The 14,759-nt window shown below is 33.3% G+C and overlaps 1 protein-coding gene across 1 annotated transcript; it reads right to left on the reverse strand.

Annotated features, from left to right (window-relative positions):
• Positions 1 to 1,144: 1,144 nt before the first annotated feature.
• Positions 1,145 to 5,458, reverse strand: LOC126817634 (dendritic arbor reduction protein 1). Its single transcript, XM_050544723.2, has 2 exons — positions 5,269 to 5,458; positions 1,145 to 3,983 (listed from the first exon to the last, which is right to left on the reverse strand). Exons 1-2 carry the CDS (start codon positions 5,362 to 5,364, stop codon positions 2,757 to 2,759), a joined length of 1,323 nt encoding a protein of 440 aa, XP_050400680.1. The 5' UTR covers positions 5,365 to 5,458; the 3' UTR covers positions 1,145 to 2,756.
• Between the last annotated feature and the right edge of the window lie 9,301 nt (positions 5,459 to 14,759).

Consider the following 14,759-nt stretch of genomic DNA (forward strand, 5'->3'; position numbering starts at 1 on the left):
TTTTTCGTACAACAGACCCACGAGCCATGGCACCATTTTATTGTTGATAATACGGATTTTATTGTTCGATCGTTTGACATTACACTAGTCCAATATGTCCGTGTTCCTTGTTTCAACATTATTTTGGCACAACCTTTATGCGTCTATGTCAGCGTTTGTATTTTTAATGGACGCAGTGAATGTGTTAAATTGTTAAGTTGTAAAATCCATGATATTGTTTACCAGCTTTGCGCGCGGGATTATTTATAGTAATATTGAGTGCAGGTCAGGGGTCTCCGGGTGAAAACCAAATCCTCTTAAATATGGCTGGTATTTTGGGTTTTGGAACAGAACGAATTGGAAGACGCCGTTATCGAGTACATCAAACAAGGGGATTTTCAAGGCCATGCATGTAAGTCAATGTCACTAGAAACAATAGAGGAATGATACAAAGTATGCGGAACACAAGGGGGCTCAATGTTTGCCAGAGACAGTCTAAATAAGCTTCGGATAAATCGATATGGTGACACGGTTAAGTCAAGGCCAAGACAAAGGTGAAACTTGTATTGTTTTCTCGAGTTCGTCAAAACTTTCAACTTACTCCTCATCGTTTGCTTATTTTTATTCAAAGCCTTCGTTTATTTACTTGTTTCGTTTCGTGTTTGGCTAAATCCAGCATTTTAAATAAACCAAGTACGTCGTCAATATATAAAAAAGAGAAGGCGATGGGTTTATTTGGTTTCTTCATATTAAATAAATTTCTATCCACCACAATCAATCTGGAGTTAGTTTTGCTTTGTTCGACATCGGGACCAGCAGACGATAGGCCTTATAAGGAGTTAACTGCAAGTCTTACCCGTGAATCTAATACTGCAATGCTGTCTGTTACTCAACTTTTGTTGATTTTCGATAAGAAGCAACAAGCTTGCATGACACTTGATGACTGAGACAAACAGGGGAAAGCCAAGAAGCAGTGGATTAAAGGATTGGGCATGCCCGGCTTCTCCTCAGACTATTTAAGAGCCCATGTATACCCCCACTCCCTTGTCTGCGATATCACTTCAATGGACGCGGAGGTTAAATAAAGCTATTCCACCCCACCCCCTCCCCCCGAGCTTAAATCAGTGCTCATTCAAATCTCAGTGTGAAAAATTAAAAAGTCAAATTTATAATAAATAACAGTTTTATTTTCTGTTAGTTCACTAACATAACTCGAAATATAAATTTTACAACTTAAGATGCACTGCATCTTTCATAGAATTTGTGTACGAATATAATAGTATTTTATATAATATAATATATTTTAATATAATATGTAATGTATATGGCACAGGTGTGATGTATTAATATATTTTCTAGTGACTAGCCATTTTATACAAAAATACAAAATTTCTTTTCTTTTCTTTTTCTTTAAAAAATAACTATATACAGCACCATGTACAAAATGAAATCAAATCCATGACAGATCTTTAGTTCCAAACGGATGAACTTTGATTTTACATAAAATATATGAACATGATTTTTCAAATGGTGAAATTAATGACAACATATTTGATAACAAAAGTCATTTTCATGACACAAAATATACAAAAAAATAACTAATTTATATATACTCGTATATTCAATATAAGCAGAAAGAGTTAAGTATACAATAAGTACTAATTAAGAACACTAATTAACAAAGATTATTACTTAGATCACAGATAGCAGAAATAATATACATAATTATATATCTATACTTCAAAAATATAAATTCATCTTTTATTCCCAATAATGGACAAACAAGAATTCCTTTCTACATTCTGGTCGCATAACAATGTAACTCCTAATAGCACTTTCTCTTAGTTCATGGATGTATAACGTTAATAGAGCTCTAATAGAAAAACATAACAGTCAAAATAAAATCAAAACTTGAATTCAAGTATCAAATTTGGTTAAATTAATGTAAATATCAAACTCTAAGAGTGTTACGACAACTATCTGCTATATGCTACTAACTGTTGGGTATGCTTTTAAATACATACAATACCAGACCGGCTGGTATCGTAATCAAAATATAACTATATGATTCTGCTACCAAGCAGTACTAGTACTTGACCATGAATTTTGCTGAAAAAATACGTTTTCAAACTATTTCAAGAGACAAAAATGATCACAAAGCCAAAACTTTTGGGATTGTTTGATATTAACATAATTGCTACAAAAATTTAATTGTACAACATTTAATATTATACAATTACAAAATATGGAAGATGAATCTTAAAAACAAACAAAAAAAAAATAACAAAAAGGGCACCCTTCTTCACTATAAACCCGCTTCTTAGCACCCTGTCATAGACAGGGATAGCTCAAGCTTTGATTGGGCTCTAGTTCAGAGTGGGTTCTTTTAATGCATGCATAATTTTGGCACCTGATCCAACGGACCAGCCGTCATATCGGAATCCAGCCGAAAAAATAATTCATAATTCCATGTTCTAAATAATTCAAAATATTATCAAATTATTCAAATTCTCACCAATGGTGAATTTAACGATGACATAAACAGCCTACATGACTACTCGCAAATAAAGAGATGCATGCACATTGACCCTATGGTATGGAATATCCGAGTATCTTATACATAAAAATAAATGCATTATTTTGTATATAAATTGATACATATAACAAACCATTAAGAGCCCCGATCTGATAACCCTATCATAATATATTACAACAAGGTTTTAGTAGATCAGTTACAGTTGGGATATTTCCTAAGACAGCATTCTTCCTTCAGCTGTTCAGATATGACGCTTCATGTGGAGGGAAAGATGATCACTTCGGGAAAAGGCTCGTTCACACAAATGGCATTGGAAGGGACGATCACCGGTGTGTTTTCGGTAATGGCGTGTGAGTTCATCAGATCTGGCGAACTTCCAGCCACAGCCTTTCCATGTACAGCAATATGGTTTTTCACCGGTGTGAGTTCGGTGATGAGCTTTAAGATGTGAGCTCTTGGTGTAGGTTTTCTGACAGCCTGGATGAGTGCAGGTGTGACTGGTCTGGCGTTTTCGGCCCCATGTTCGTCGACCTCTCTTTTTGGGCTGTGGCTCTGTTGGCGGTTGTGGAAGAAGAAGCTCCACTAATTGTGGTGAGGATGGTGGGGTAATCATCTGGTGACCCATATGGTTAGGCTGACCGTAAAGCTTGGACATCATATGGTGTCCTTGGAGGTTCATCAACTGATGATGCGTGTTGTTCATGTGCATCATGTTTAGCTGATGGCACTTGAGGAACTCATCTCGTTGATGTTCTGGGGAGGACGGTGGTGATATGGTGTTGGACAGGAAAGGCATTTGGTGATTGGTATTGGCTGGGATGAGAGTTACAGTTCCTGAATAAGTTGAACATGAATTATTGCTAAGAGGAAATTCCTGTTTAGGCACTACTTGTTTGTAATCAACATTTTGTGGCTGTTGCTGAGGCTGGGGTTGTTGCTGTTGAGCCATTTTGTTCATTGTGCTAATAATGTCTACTTTTCCGTTTCTATCCATCACTACACCAACATCTAATTTAATATCAGGAATATCTAGAAACGTGGAATGGAAATCGGGTAACATGCTACCAGGTTCTTGTTTAATTTTTAAACCACAATCTTCAGGATAAAAGTTCGTTTCAGCGGAATTGTTTAAAATAAAGTCCAGGTCTAACAATTCATCGAATTTATCCAAAACATTTTGAGATGAAGTGAGCTGCTCTGATTGATTCAGGTTCATATTAATTTGTTGACTGTTATTGTTATTATGTTTTACTGGGCTCATGTACACGGGTAATGGTGGAGACATGGTCCCGGTGCTGTGGCCTCCTGGAGACATGCTGCCGGCAGGGGATGAAACACTTTGGTATCCGGGGGAGGAAATATCTGAAGACATGGGACTACCTCGCATCTGTTCTGTCATCATTTGTGCCATGCTGCTCTCATATGATGAGTTATCATGATACAGTAAGTTCTCAACTTCTTGCCAAGTCTGAAAAGATAAAATGACACAATCATAAGTACAAATTTAAAAGTTAAATAAATTTAGAATTCGAGAATTATTTAAGTTTCAAGTAAAAAGGAGGATTTTTTTCGTCACGTACCGGTAAATTAAACATTTCGTCTTCGTTGAAGTCTATGAAGTTTGGAACTGGAGAATTGTCTTCAATTGTGTTCATATTACAGAATGAGCTGTACTGTGGATACGTAACACGAAGCTCTTTCTATGAAAGAACTAGCCTTATAAAACCAACAATTCTATTCCCGCTCTTTTAAAAGACTCTTCCATAATATCATTAATGTTATCTACGAATAATTAGACATTAAGACACAATCCTATTAAAGTGCGATCGAATGTAATTAATTTGTCGATATTGACGAAATAAAGAGGCTCTCGGTGACGGTCAAACATGCCGTTACGTACGGAAACAGCAACAGTTTATGGACACATTATCTGACTTTATATAAAAGCTAAAATCTAGTTAGGTACGTGTGCAATATAATATGAATCTAGATATAGCCTAGGTATGTATATATCGATTGATACCTATATATGTGTAATAGTGAGCTCATTTATATTTATGCTGATAACATTAGAAGTATGATTAACTATTACTGTTGTTTTTCTCATAATGAGTCATTTATTAATACAGAAACACTGTTAGCTATCTAATTCCCCGCTGTCTATATACCTATAGCTTATTATGTGACCTGATAAGGTCAAGCTAGTCTGTGTATATACTATATAAGTACAGAGCATGGGAAAGCAATTACAACTTTCACAAATTTGATGATAAGCAAACAAATTTTGTCGCGTTAAATTGCTAAAGGTTTTGACAGTGCTCAAAGCTTTGAAAACATCCCCAGTTAAACTCTTCGTACTTCATGCACGCCGTGAAATAAACTTTTATCCAACAGTAAAGCTAAAATCTCCTTTTAGTTAAATTGATTATTTTCTCTGCTTTATTAATGTTTTTAAAATAAAGTGCACGAAAAAGTTTCAGAACTAATTCCAGAATGTCAGTGACATTTTACCAAAAGGTGCTTTGGAGCGCAAAAGCGCGGTAAAAGACGCTGCACTAGCTTCTGTCATCGACGCACGTTCTAGCATATTAACATAAAACCGTGCAAAAAGCCAATTCCCATCAAAAATGTCATTATTAGCAATTACTTAATTTAATTAACTGATGACTTATTATTAAGAATAATTTGTAGTTATGTTCTGTCATTAATGAAGTAACAAAACAAATGTTTTAAAGTTAAACAACACTACTTACTGTTTGAACATCCATCATAAGAGAAGAAGTTTCCTCAAATTTGCTTGTAGGAAAACGTGTTTGATTATCCACTACAGATTCTAAGACTTCTGTCATGCTCTTTACAAATTATTATTCACAAACTTTCAATTCAATAAATACTCGTGAACGATACTGCTTCGTATACTTAATCAGATTTAAGACTGAACTAACTCGATCCTGCAATGTCAGATAACTATATTCGCCTGCTTTCTGATTGGTCTATCTCGCGCGGGCTAATAATAGACCCCTATATAAAGCAGTATTAAACCCACGACAGTTAACATTCATGATAGTAGACTAGAGACAGTCGGTTCTGGCTCTCACAAAATCAAAAATATAAACAAACTGATATAGCGAGAGATGTAGATAGGCTTAGTCACTGTTTATGACGTACGTACTTATATCAATGATGTCTATTGTAGTTTCCCTAAAATATTTCAGATACAGGTGTTGTATTCAATTGATTGTTAGATGCGGATATCTTTCCTACTTGATTATCAATAAGACTTAAGTACTACCTCTATCATACGTAGGCATATCTTAGTAAATTCCTATGGGATACTTAGTACAGAATCCTGTTTTGTTACATATGGTAGACATTGTTTAATACTACACACAAACACACAACAAACTGTATCAAATTCATACAGCCATGTAACCCATATAATATTATGTTAATGTATTGTGCCATATGGACTATAGTATCGTACTGCCACATTCCAGCGCACTATACGTACTGAACATCGATATCTGAACATCGATATCTGATCTAACGTTTTCTGAATAATATCATAGCACTTTATATATACTTAATATTTCACTGATCAAAGCCTATTTAAACCATTATTTTTAAATATCATAAATTGTGCAATACTTAAAAATCGGACATAAGAACATTTATAATGGATTGGATGCAGATACATGTGACCTTCAACTTAGCTAAGAGCATCCATAATTGATGCATTCGAGTAGCGAAAAGAGCCATATAAGGTCTGTTGGTAATTAATTTCAGCAGATAGAAATCTACATCTGAATCTTTTTGATGTTAGTGTATATAGGATATCTGTTGTTAGTTTAGAAATGTGGATTCTTTCCAAAGCCAATGAAATTAATATTTGAGAATGAAAAGTTCGCCTAAGCTTTATGTGGGTCTTTTTGAGACTAAAGTGCCTTTCTTTATGAACTGCATTATTACGCGTGCAATGCAAAAGAGCGTGGGGGGGGGGGTTAATATATTTTCCTGCAAGATCTGTTTTGTTAATACGTTATTTACAATACATTTTGTATTTATTAGCATAAGATAACGAGTTTCCTGTTTACATATTATTTTCCATTCTTTACCTTCTCCGCTTATAATAAAAAAGGCAAATTAAATTGATATACATTTTAAAATTTTAACCATTATTGCATATATATTTTTTATGCCCGTGGTGATATTTCTAAAATGTGTTTCAAGATTATTTGTACATTTATAATGTACTTATATGGTAAGATATGAATATGATGACGTAGTTACGGTTTTTATTCTTGCTCTAAGCTAATTAGGATGATCAATATACCTGAACTACAACATATGGTCTAAAAACGTATGTAGATCAGTACCTATAGGTCATATATATTGTCATTATAGTGTCCTCGAATATTTACATCTAAAAATGACAAAATGCATCTATTTGCAATAGATTTACGTTAATCCATAGACACGGAATAACCATAGAAGGAATACGGCGTAAATTATTATATTTTCCTCGAATATTCTCCAAGATGGAGAGATGTTTATAGGAGAAAAGCACTTTTTATTTTTAAGCAATATCCTTATTTGATGTCATTTACCTGCACTTCAAGGGTATGAACTTTACACACGTGACGTTTCTGTTTAATTTTTGTGTTTATGCTTACGTAAATATAATAATATTTAAAAAATAGGTTAACTGTTGCATCGTGTGATGTGTGTACGCGTTATCAGTGTTGGGTGTTGTACAAAACATAGAATGACTTCTTACTCTCACAGGTTTATGGGACAGAGAGAGAAATTGAGTTTAACGTCCACTCGACACAAACTAGGTAATTTCGGGACTAACATATGGTTTAATTTTATTTCAATAATTCGCTTGCGCGCAGGGTCTTTAGCAGTGGGAGGAAACTGGAGGCCCCGGGGGAAACCCACGAGGTTAAACAGGCGACCCTACTCCTTGTCACGTACAACCGAGGATTCGTAACCACGCCAGTTGACTCAATGACAGGCCTTATGATACAGCGTGCACGTGCTAACCATTCGGCCATCCCCCCCCCCCCCTTTACAGGTTTATAAAGTCAGCTTACTTTCTGTTTGATAAATACACCATTATTTAAAGCTTATTAAATTATTTAGTAGATCTTAGAAAACTTTTTAATGAATTTTTGATTGCAGCGGCCACTACGGCATCAGAACTTTCATACTTTCTAAGACTAGTGCGAGTTCGGTATATGCTCGCCGTAAAATCATTATTCCACAAATAATCAATGCACGCTTAAATAAAAATAAAACTAGCAATGTAAGTTTTGAAAACAATTAAGAGCGTTATCGGAAGTTTTGGGGAAAAGCAAAAGAGCGTAATGGTAGTTTCTGAAAACAAGTAAGAGCTCATGTAAGTATTTGGAAGTGTTTTGGAAATCGCACATCTTGGTCTTCCTCTTGGACCACTTCAAAGTCTGTTTACGCGTAAGCGAATTGTTGAGATATGTCAGTCCCGAAATGACTTCGTTTGTATCGAGTGGATGTTAAACCCCATTTCCCTCTCTTTCTCCGCTGTCCCACTTCTACGTTAGCTGGATAAAAACCTTGAAAAGGAAGTAAATAATAAGGAAACGTTGTAATTATTATGTATTACATGATAATATGTAATGAATGGTTGATAATACGGAATTCAAAAAAGTACACCATCTTGCGATAAAGTACGGTTGAAGGGGCTAGACCAGTTTGGTTTAGGTGAAAATAAATCAAATGGGTTTTAACGTGCTACTTTTCTGCACAGACTGGGATAATGAAGATGGGTAGTTGGAAATAAAGTTTTCAATTGGGTTGATTTGATGTGTTATTTCAATATACTATAAAATATCAATTTCAAAATATTAAGCTGAAATCGGGTTTTTTATTATTCTTTTTAGTTTCGTATTTTACTTAAACTGTCGACTGTTAAACACAAAATCAGTTATATCTCAACACATTCCCTGTCCGCAGATCTAAGTATTTTAATGTAGGCAGATGCCCACTTCACACAGCAAATAATAACGTCAAATTTAATTATATCGACATCCAAATCAAAGAAGTCTTGTCATCTTAATATAGATGAGTCTTCAATATTTCTAGCTTGTTTATTACATTTGTGAAACCTACGCATTTCTAACAATAAGGCGATTGTTTCTTGGTGAATACACACATCTAATAGAATCTACGATAGATTTATCATAAGTTGCTCCGATAATGTCATTAACAAATTAAGCTAATTAGCAGAATTTGTCATGGTCAGAGAAAGGTTAGATAATGAAAGTCTTGACGATATACAGACCATTTAATTGGAGTCCGATGACCGATGTGACGTCAGGGTGGTCACTAAGTACCTTTTATGTTGATGACCATTAATGACCATTGATATTATTTTATGTTTAATTAACACGTCATCGCATCTATTATATGTTAATTATCAATAAGTATATTGTGATAAGGTGATGCAATGCGTGTATTGATGCGGTTAATATGTAATAACAAGACTTTTAGTCTCGCGCTATAGCCAGGGGGGAGTAACTACTAGCCTACGATGATGGATGGATGAGGTTGACGACTGAAACTAAAATGATTTATTTTTCTTATAGAAGATTTCTTTCTTGCTATCATGTACTGTATATATATTTCTGAACTTGTAGATTACAAAGGCCAGCAATTGTCACTCATCTGTCGAGATTTTTCTTTTACTCTATCTAGTCAAAGAGATTAGCGATGTATTGTTTTAGTATACCAAGATATAAATAATAGCTTAACAAGATCTTACGATATTTGTTTCTTTGACAGTGTTAGAAACTAGAAATGATTTCACTACAGACATAAGATATATTATTCAAGTGTGGAAAAGTACAACTCCCTTCATATTAATTTAATTTCTCTGGGTGTCTTAAAACAACCATCGCGCTAGAATAAAAAGTACTTTTATTAAACATACATTATGGGAGATTAGATAAAGAGCTGGCAGTTCTCACTATAATAGTTTAAAACTAGATAATGTAAAGGGAATTTGCTGAAACTTTCAGTCAAATTGATCCACTCTGAACCGAGATTTTAGCGATTGAATTTTCGGCCTAGCCTCGATCATCATTACTAAAGTCGGTACGATAAAACACATAGGCTTGATTATCCATTTCATGATTAAATCATGAGATGGAAGTCGAACAGCAAATAGATTAAACATCGCAGGCTAGCGATGACATTGAGAGTTGATTATGGTCTGGATAAGTTAATTAATGTCTAATTAATAATTTAGATAACATTTCAGGCCTAAAGAAAAACCTGTAATAGACAGATTTAGCTCCTGCATAATGTATGTTTAATAAGAAAAATAATACTTGTAAAAAAAATTATTCAAATCTATAAATTCCAATTTAAGTTGATATTGGCTTCTATTGATTTTACCCCGTCATCTTTATTTGTATTAGACAAATGCAATAATAATTTTTCAGCTATCTTTTTCATACAAGCCAGTTCATTATTCATGACACTTTTTCCATACATAATCGGATAAATTTAATCACATATTAACAAACGTCTATACATTAAAATAGAAGATTTGTTGTTTACTTTTTAGTAATATGAAATTGGAACAAGAAAAAAAAGTTATCTATTTGAACTTCATACTGCGAAGTAGTCCTGTGTTTTCTAGTAAAACTAAGCATGTCATGGCTCGTACAAGACACATGCTATTGTTTTTGTACTGTACCTAACTTTTAATGCCAATTGATCAATGAAAAAAAACCAGTCTTCATTAGCCCAGTTCGGAACAGAACAGTAGGACGTTAAACCCTATTTCATTTCATTTTCAACGAAGAAAAACAAATCACATCTCCCATACTTTTCAGCCACTGTCAGAAATTTTCTCAATGAAATAATTGTGTAACAATGTGCATTTTATGAAGAAAATAAGAGACATTTTAATTATAACAAATTCAACTTAATTTAAACAAAATATAGGCTAATGAAGTTATAAATTCAGAAAAGACATGACTAAGTCAAATTAGTCTTATTTTTTCCTAATAATTAAGATTTTAAAAAAAAGAATAATAGATTTAATAGAGTTTTTTTGTCCACTGTTAAAGTATGCTTTTTGCTTAGTTAATGTTTCTGTATTTTATTTCTATTTTACGTGATTTTAGGCCAATATAATTGTATAAATAGTTTGTTTTTAGTAGATAAATTGTTGCTGTATCCTTCAAAACATTATTACTTACAAAATCTACGATCTCTCTCATTTTTAACAATTAATTTCCCTGTGGCAATTTTTACATTTAGTATGTCATTAAAGGCTTATTATTAAAAATAATTTTATATCTATCTGTGATTAAAGCTAATTATTATAAAATAACTTATTAATTACTATATTTTTTAAGAACGTGAGAGAGAGAGAGAGAGAGAGAGAGAGAGAGAGAGAGAGAAAAAAAATGGGGTTTAACGTCCACTCGACACAAAATAGGTCATTTTGGGATTAACACATGGTTCAATTTTTTTTTCAAATAATTCGCTTGCGCGTAGGGGTCTTTAGCAGTGGGAGGAAACCGGATTTTAAGAATGTATTTTGAAGATGTGAAATAGGGAAAATTAATTAACTTATAACTCACACAATAAATAAAATCAAACATGTCGAAAAGGTAATACCTCAGTATTCGGGAATGAAAAATCCATTTTAAGCTTGTACATAAGACTTAATAAATATATAAAATGCAATATTTCAGTATTCGAGAAAAATAACTCATTTTGAGCTTATATAAGACTTTTTTTAATAGGTCGAAATTGCAATGAGCTTATATAAGACTTTTTTTAATAGGTAGAAATTGCAATATTTTAAAGAATGTTCTAACTCCTACATACTGAATACATACTATCAACAATCCCCTTTTCCCTATGAGTTAAAAAATGTTGGTGCGTTTAGGGCATAAAAAAATGTCAATAGTTATTAATAGGGGTAGTCTCTTTTTTTTAGGTCCATTTAACAAATATTTATAGCGGGGGTGATAATCTCAATGTACATTTTTCGCCACTCCTTTGTTCAGAGAAAATTCCTATTGTGATTTTTACTTGTCATGACGAAATAGTAAATCAGATACAGAAAAAAACCTGCGCAGTGGGTCAGTATGACATTACTATATATACACACCTCAACTAATGTATAAGATACTTGACTAAAGATACATGTATTTTTGCTCAACTGTAAGTGTGGAGCCGATATACAGAATCACGTGACTGACTGTTGCTAATATTACAATTGTAAATATTATGAATGTTGCCATCAGTTATAACCAAAACTTTGATACGGCCAAAATAATTTTAAAAATGGTGTGATATAACCAATTATTTTGTTATTAATCATACCATTATTGTTTATGTTTGTTTGGGTTTTTTGTTCACGCAACGTTACCCTGTTGGAAGAATTTAATGTTACGTTGGGTAATAAACAAAACTTGGTGTTTTGACTACGAGATCACAGTACAGAAAGTCGAGTGACCTAAACATATTAATCCATACTTCACTAAAGCCCAAATATGCAGGGTATTATATATAATATATATATATATATAGTTTACGATGTTTTTTATATACTGCGCAGTTCTAATGATGTGACACATGAGTAAAACTTGATCTTGACCTTAGACCTTTCGTCGCTGTTTTATTTTAGTTTAAAATTTATATAATACCGCTTTACGTTTAAAGACTTGAAATTAAAGAATGTTTTTTTTTGCTCAGAGAATCTGCATGTAAATAAGGTATCGTTTGATGAAATAACTTATCTAACTATACTTTCACCATCCCTGTACTTATTGAGTATTATCCCCATGATCTAATCCTCTTTGTAAACACGGGCCTTAAACGTGGCCTTACTGGACATCATCCCTGTACTTATTGAGTATTATCCCCATGATCTAATCATCCCAGTAAACACGGGCCTTAAACGTGGCCTTACTGGACACCATCCCTATACTTATTGCGTATTATCCCCATGATCTAATCCTCCCAGTAAGCACGGGCCTTAAACGTGGCTTTACTGTACACCATCCCTGTACTTATTGCGTATTATCCCCATGATCTAATCCTCTCTGTAAGCACGGGCCTTAAACGTGGCCTTACTGGACACCATCCCTGTAATTATTGAGTATTATCCCCATGATCTAATCATCCCAGTAAACACGGTCCTTAAACGTGGCCTTAGTGGATACCGTTCATGTAACTATTGAGTTTATGCCCACAATCTAATCATCCCAGTTAGCATGGGACACTATTCTTTCTATTTACTTTAGATTAACAAAATGAGATTTTGAACCTCAATAGAATAACTCCACCAATGTCAAATTTAAAAAAAATACAATTACCTAGTTTCATGAATCTAATTTAAATAAGATCTATTTTGTTTTGGGTTTAATTGTTCGTTTTAAATTAAGAAATAACATTTTAAACTCATCTAGTGCGCCAATGTCAAAAGATCATTAACCAGTTTGATCAATCTGATTGAATGATTTATTTTATTCTGGGTTTAAATGCCTTCATTAGCATTTTAAAGGATACTTAACTCAATATTTCCCATAATATCAAAATTTAAAAACCCGAATTAGAATTCAATATTGGTTCATTTCAATCAATGTTGGTGTTGTTATTTTGTCGTGAAAATATAGGAAACCAATATCTAATATTGAAGACGCAATGAACATTTTGAAATCACAACACGAGCCGTGTAGGCTGCATTTGTAATGAACAAAGGAAAACATATCCTACAAGACAACGCGGAGGTAATCATTATAATATTACATGTATATACATTCATATTACATTAATATTGTGCTTTTAGACCCATTTTCGCCTCTTTTAGAGTTCTAAAAAAGAAAGCCATGTGCACTTTAAACATCTTTATGGACCTTTATAGTTTATATCAGGGCATATAGCTTGACCTCAGAATAAAGGTTATATGACCTAGGATCTAGACGTACAATACGAACACAATGAGTAAGAAAATATCCCTTTGCAGCGCTGTTTTAAAATAATATATTTTTATATTTTTTTAATTTAATTTAATTTAATTTAATTTAATTTAATTTAATTTAATTTAATTTAATTTAATTTAATTTAATTTAATTTAATTTAATTTAATTTAATTTAATTTAATCCTTTTATGCATTCATTTATTTCTTTATTCATTTCAATTGCACATTAATAAGTAAATTAAGAACTATTTAAAGTAGATAACTAAAGTGCGCTGTGGCCTTGTCCATCGACACCTGAGAAGGACACGGGCTGGTTGATGAAAACGAGAATGAAACGTGTTAATAATTAAATATCCTGTATTAACTGATTGGGTCATTTAACATGTCACCATGTTTCTCCTCTGTAAAACTACGCGATGTCATTTCACCGTGATAGGTAAAGAGGTGTACAATCAGCACACAAACCACAGGAGAGCTGGCGAAAGAGGTGTACAAAAAATAAAATAAAAGTAATCGTCCTTAAATCTATGCTTCTTCAATGAAGCAGTTTCTACTCTATGGGAACAGGGTATTTTATAAATTCACAGCCCTTGTATACGGTCCATGACACCTTTAAACTGCTTGTTTACTCTACTCTTGATGAATTAACTATATAAAGTATGTGTATACAGGTCTTATAACATTCATTGACTCATTTTATAATTATATAAAATAAATTCAGTAATGTTTAAAAGTTACATCGATCAGAATCAGCGATTCAAGCGTCAGAATTATTAGATATAAATATTGCTCATCGCGTGGCATGGTCTATTCATAAAATATATATATTCCTTCTTTTTTTTCTTTTGTTTGCAATGTTTACATGCACAGAGTAATGATCATGTGGTAGTCATTGTGGTGACGGACAAATTGCATAATCGATCAATGAATATATTAATCGTATGTCATTGTGGTGACATACCAGTTTCGTAATAAATCGTGATAGTCCGATTTCAATGTATACATTTTAAACATAGAAAGAAAGAAATGGGGTTTAACTTCCATTCGACACAAACTAGGTCATTTCGGAACAAACATGTGGTTCAATTTTATTTTATTTAACACTAGGAGGAAAACCGGAGGTCCCGGAGAAAGCCCACGAGGATGGACAGGCGACCCTTGTCACGTACAACCGGGAATTCGAAACCACGCCAGTTGACTCAATGACAGACCTTATGATACAACTCGCATGCGCTAACCATTCGGCCACCCAACCT

This window comes from Patella vulgata, chromosome 4, assembly GCF_932274485.2.
Source record: "Patella vulgata chromosome 4, xgPatVulg1.2, whole genome shotgun sequence".
Taxonomy (NCBI): domain Eukaryota; kingdom Metazoa; phylum Mollusca; class Gastropoda; family Patellidae; genus Patella; species Patella vulgata.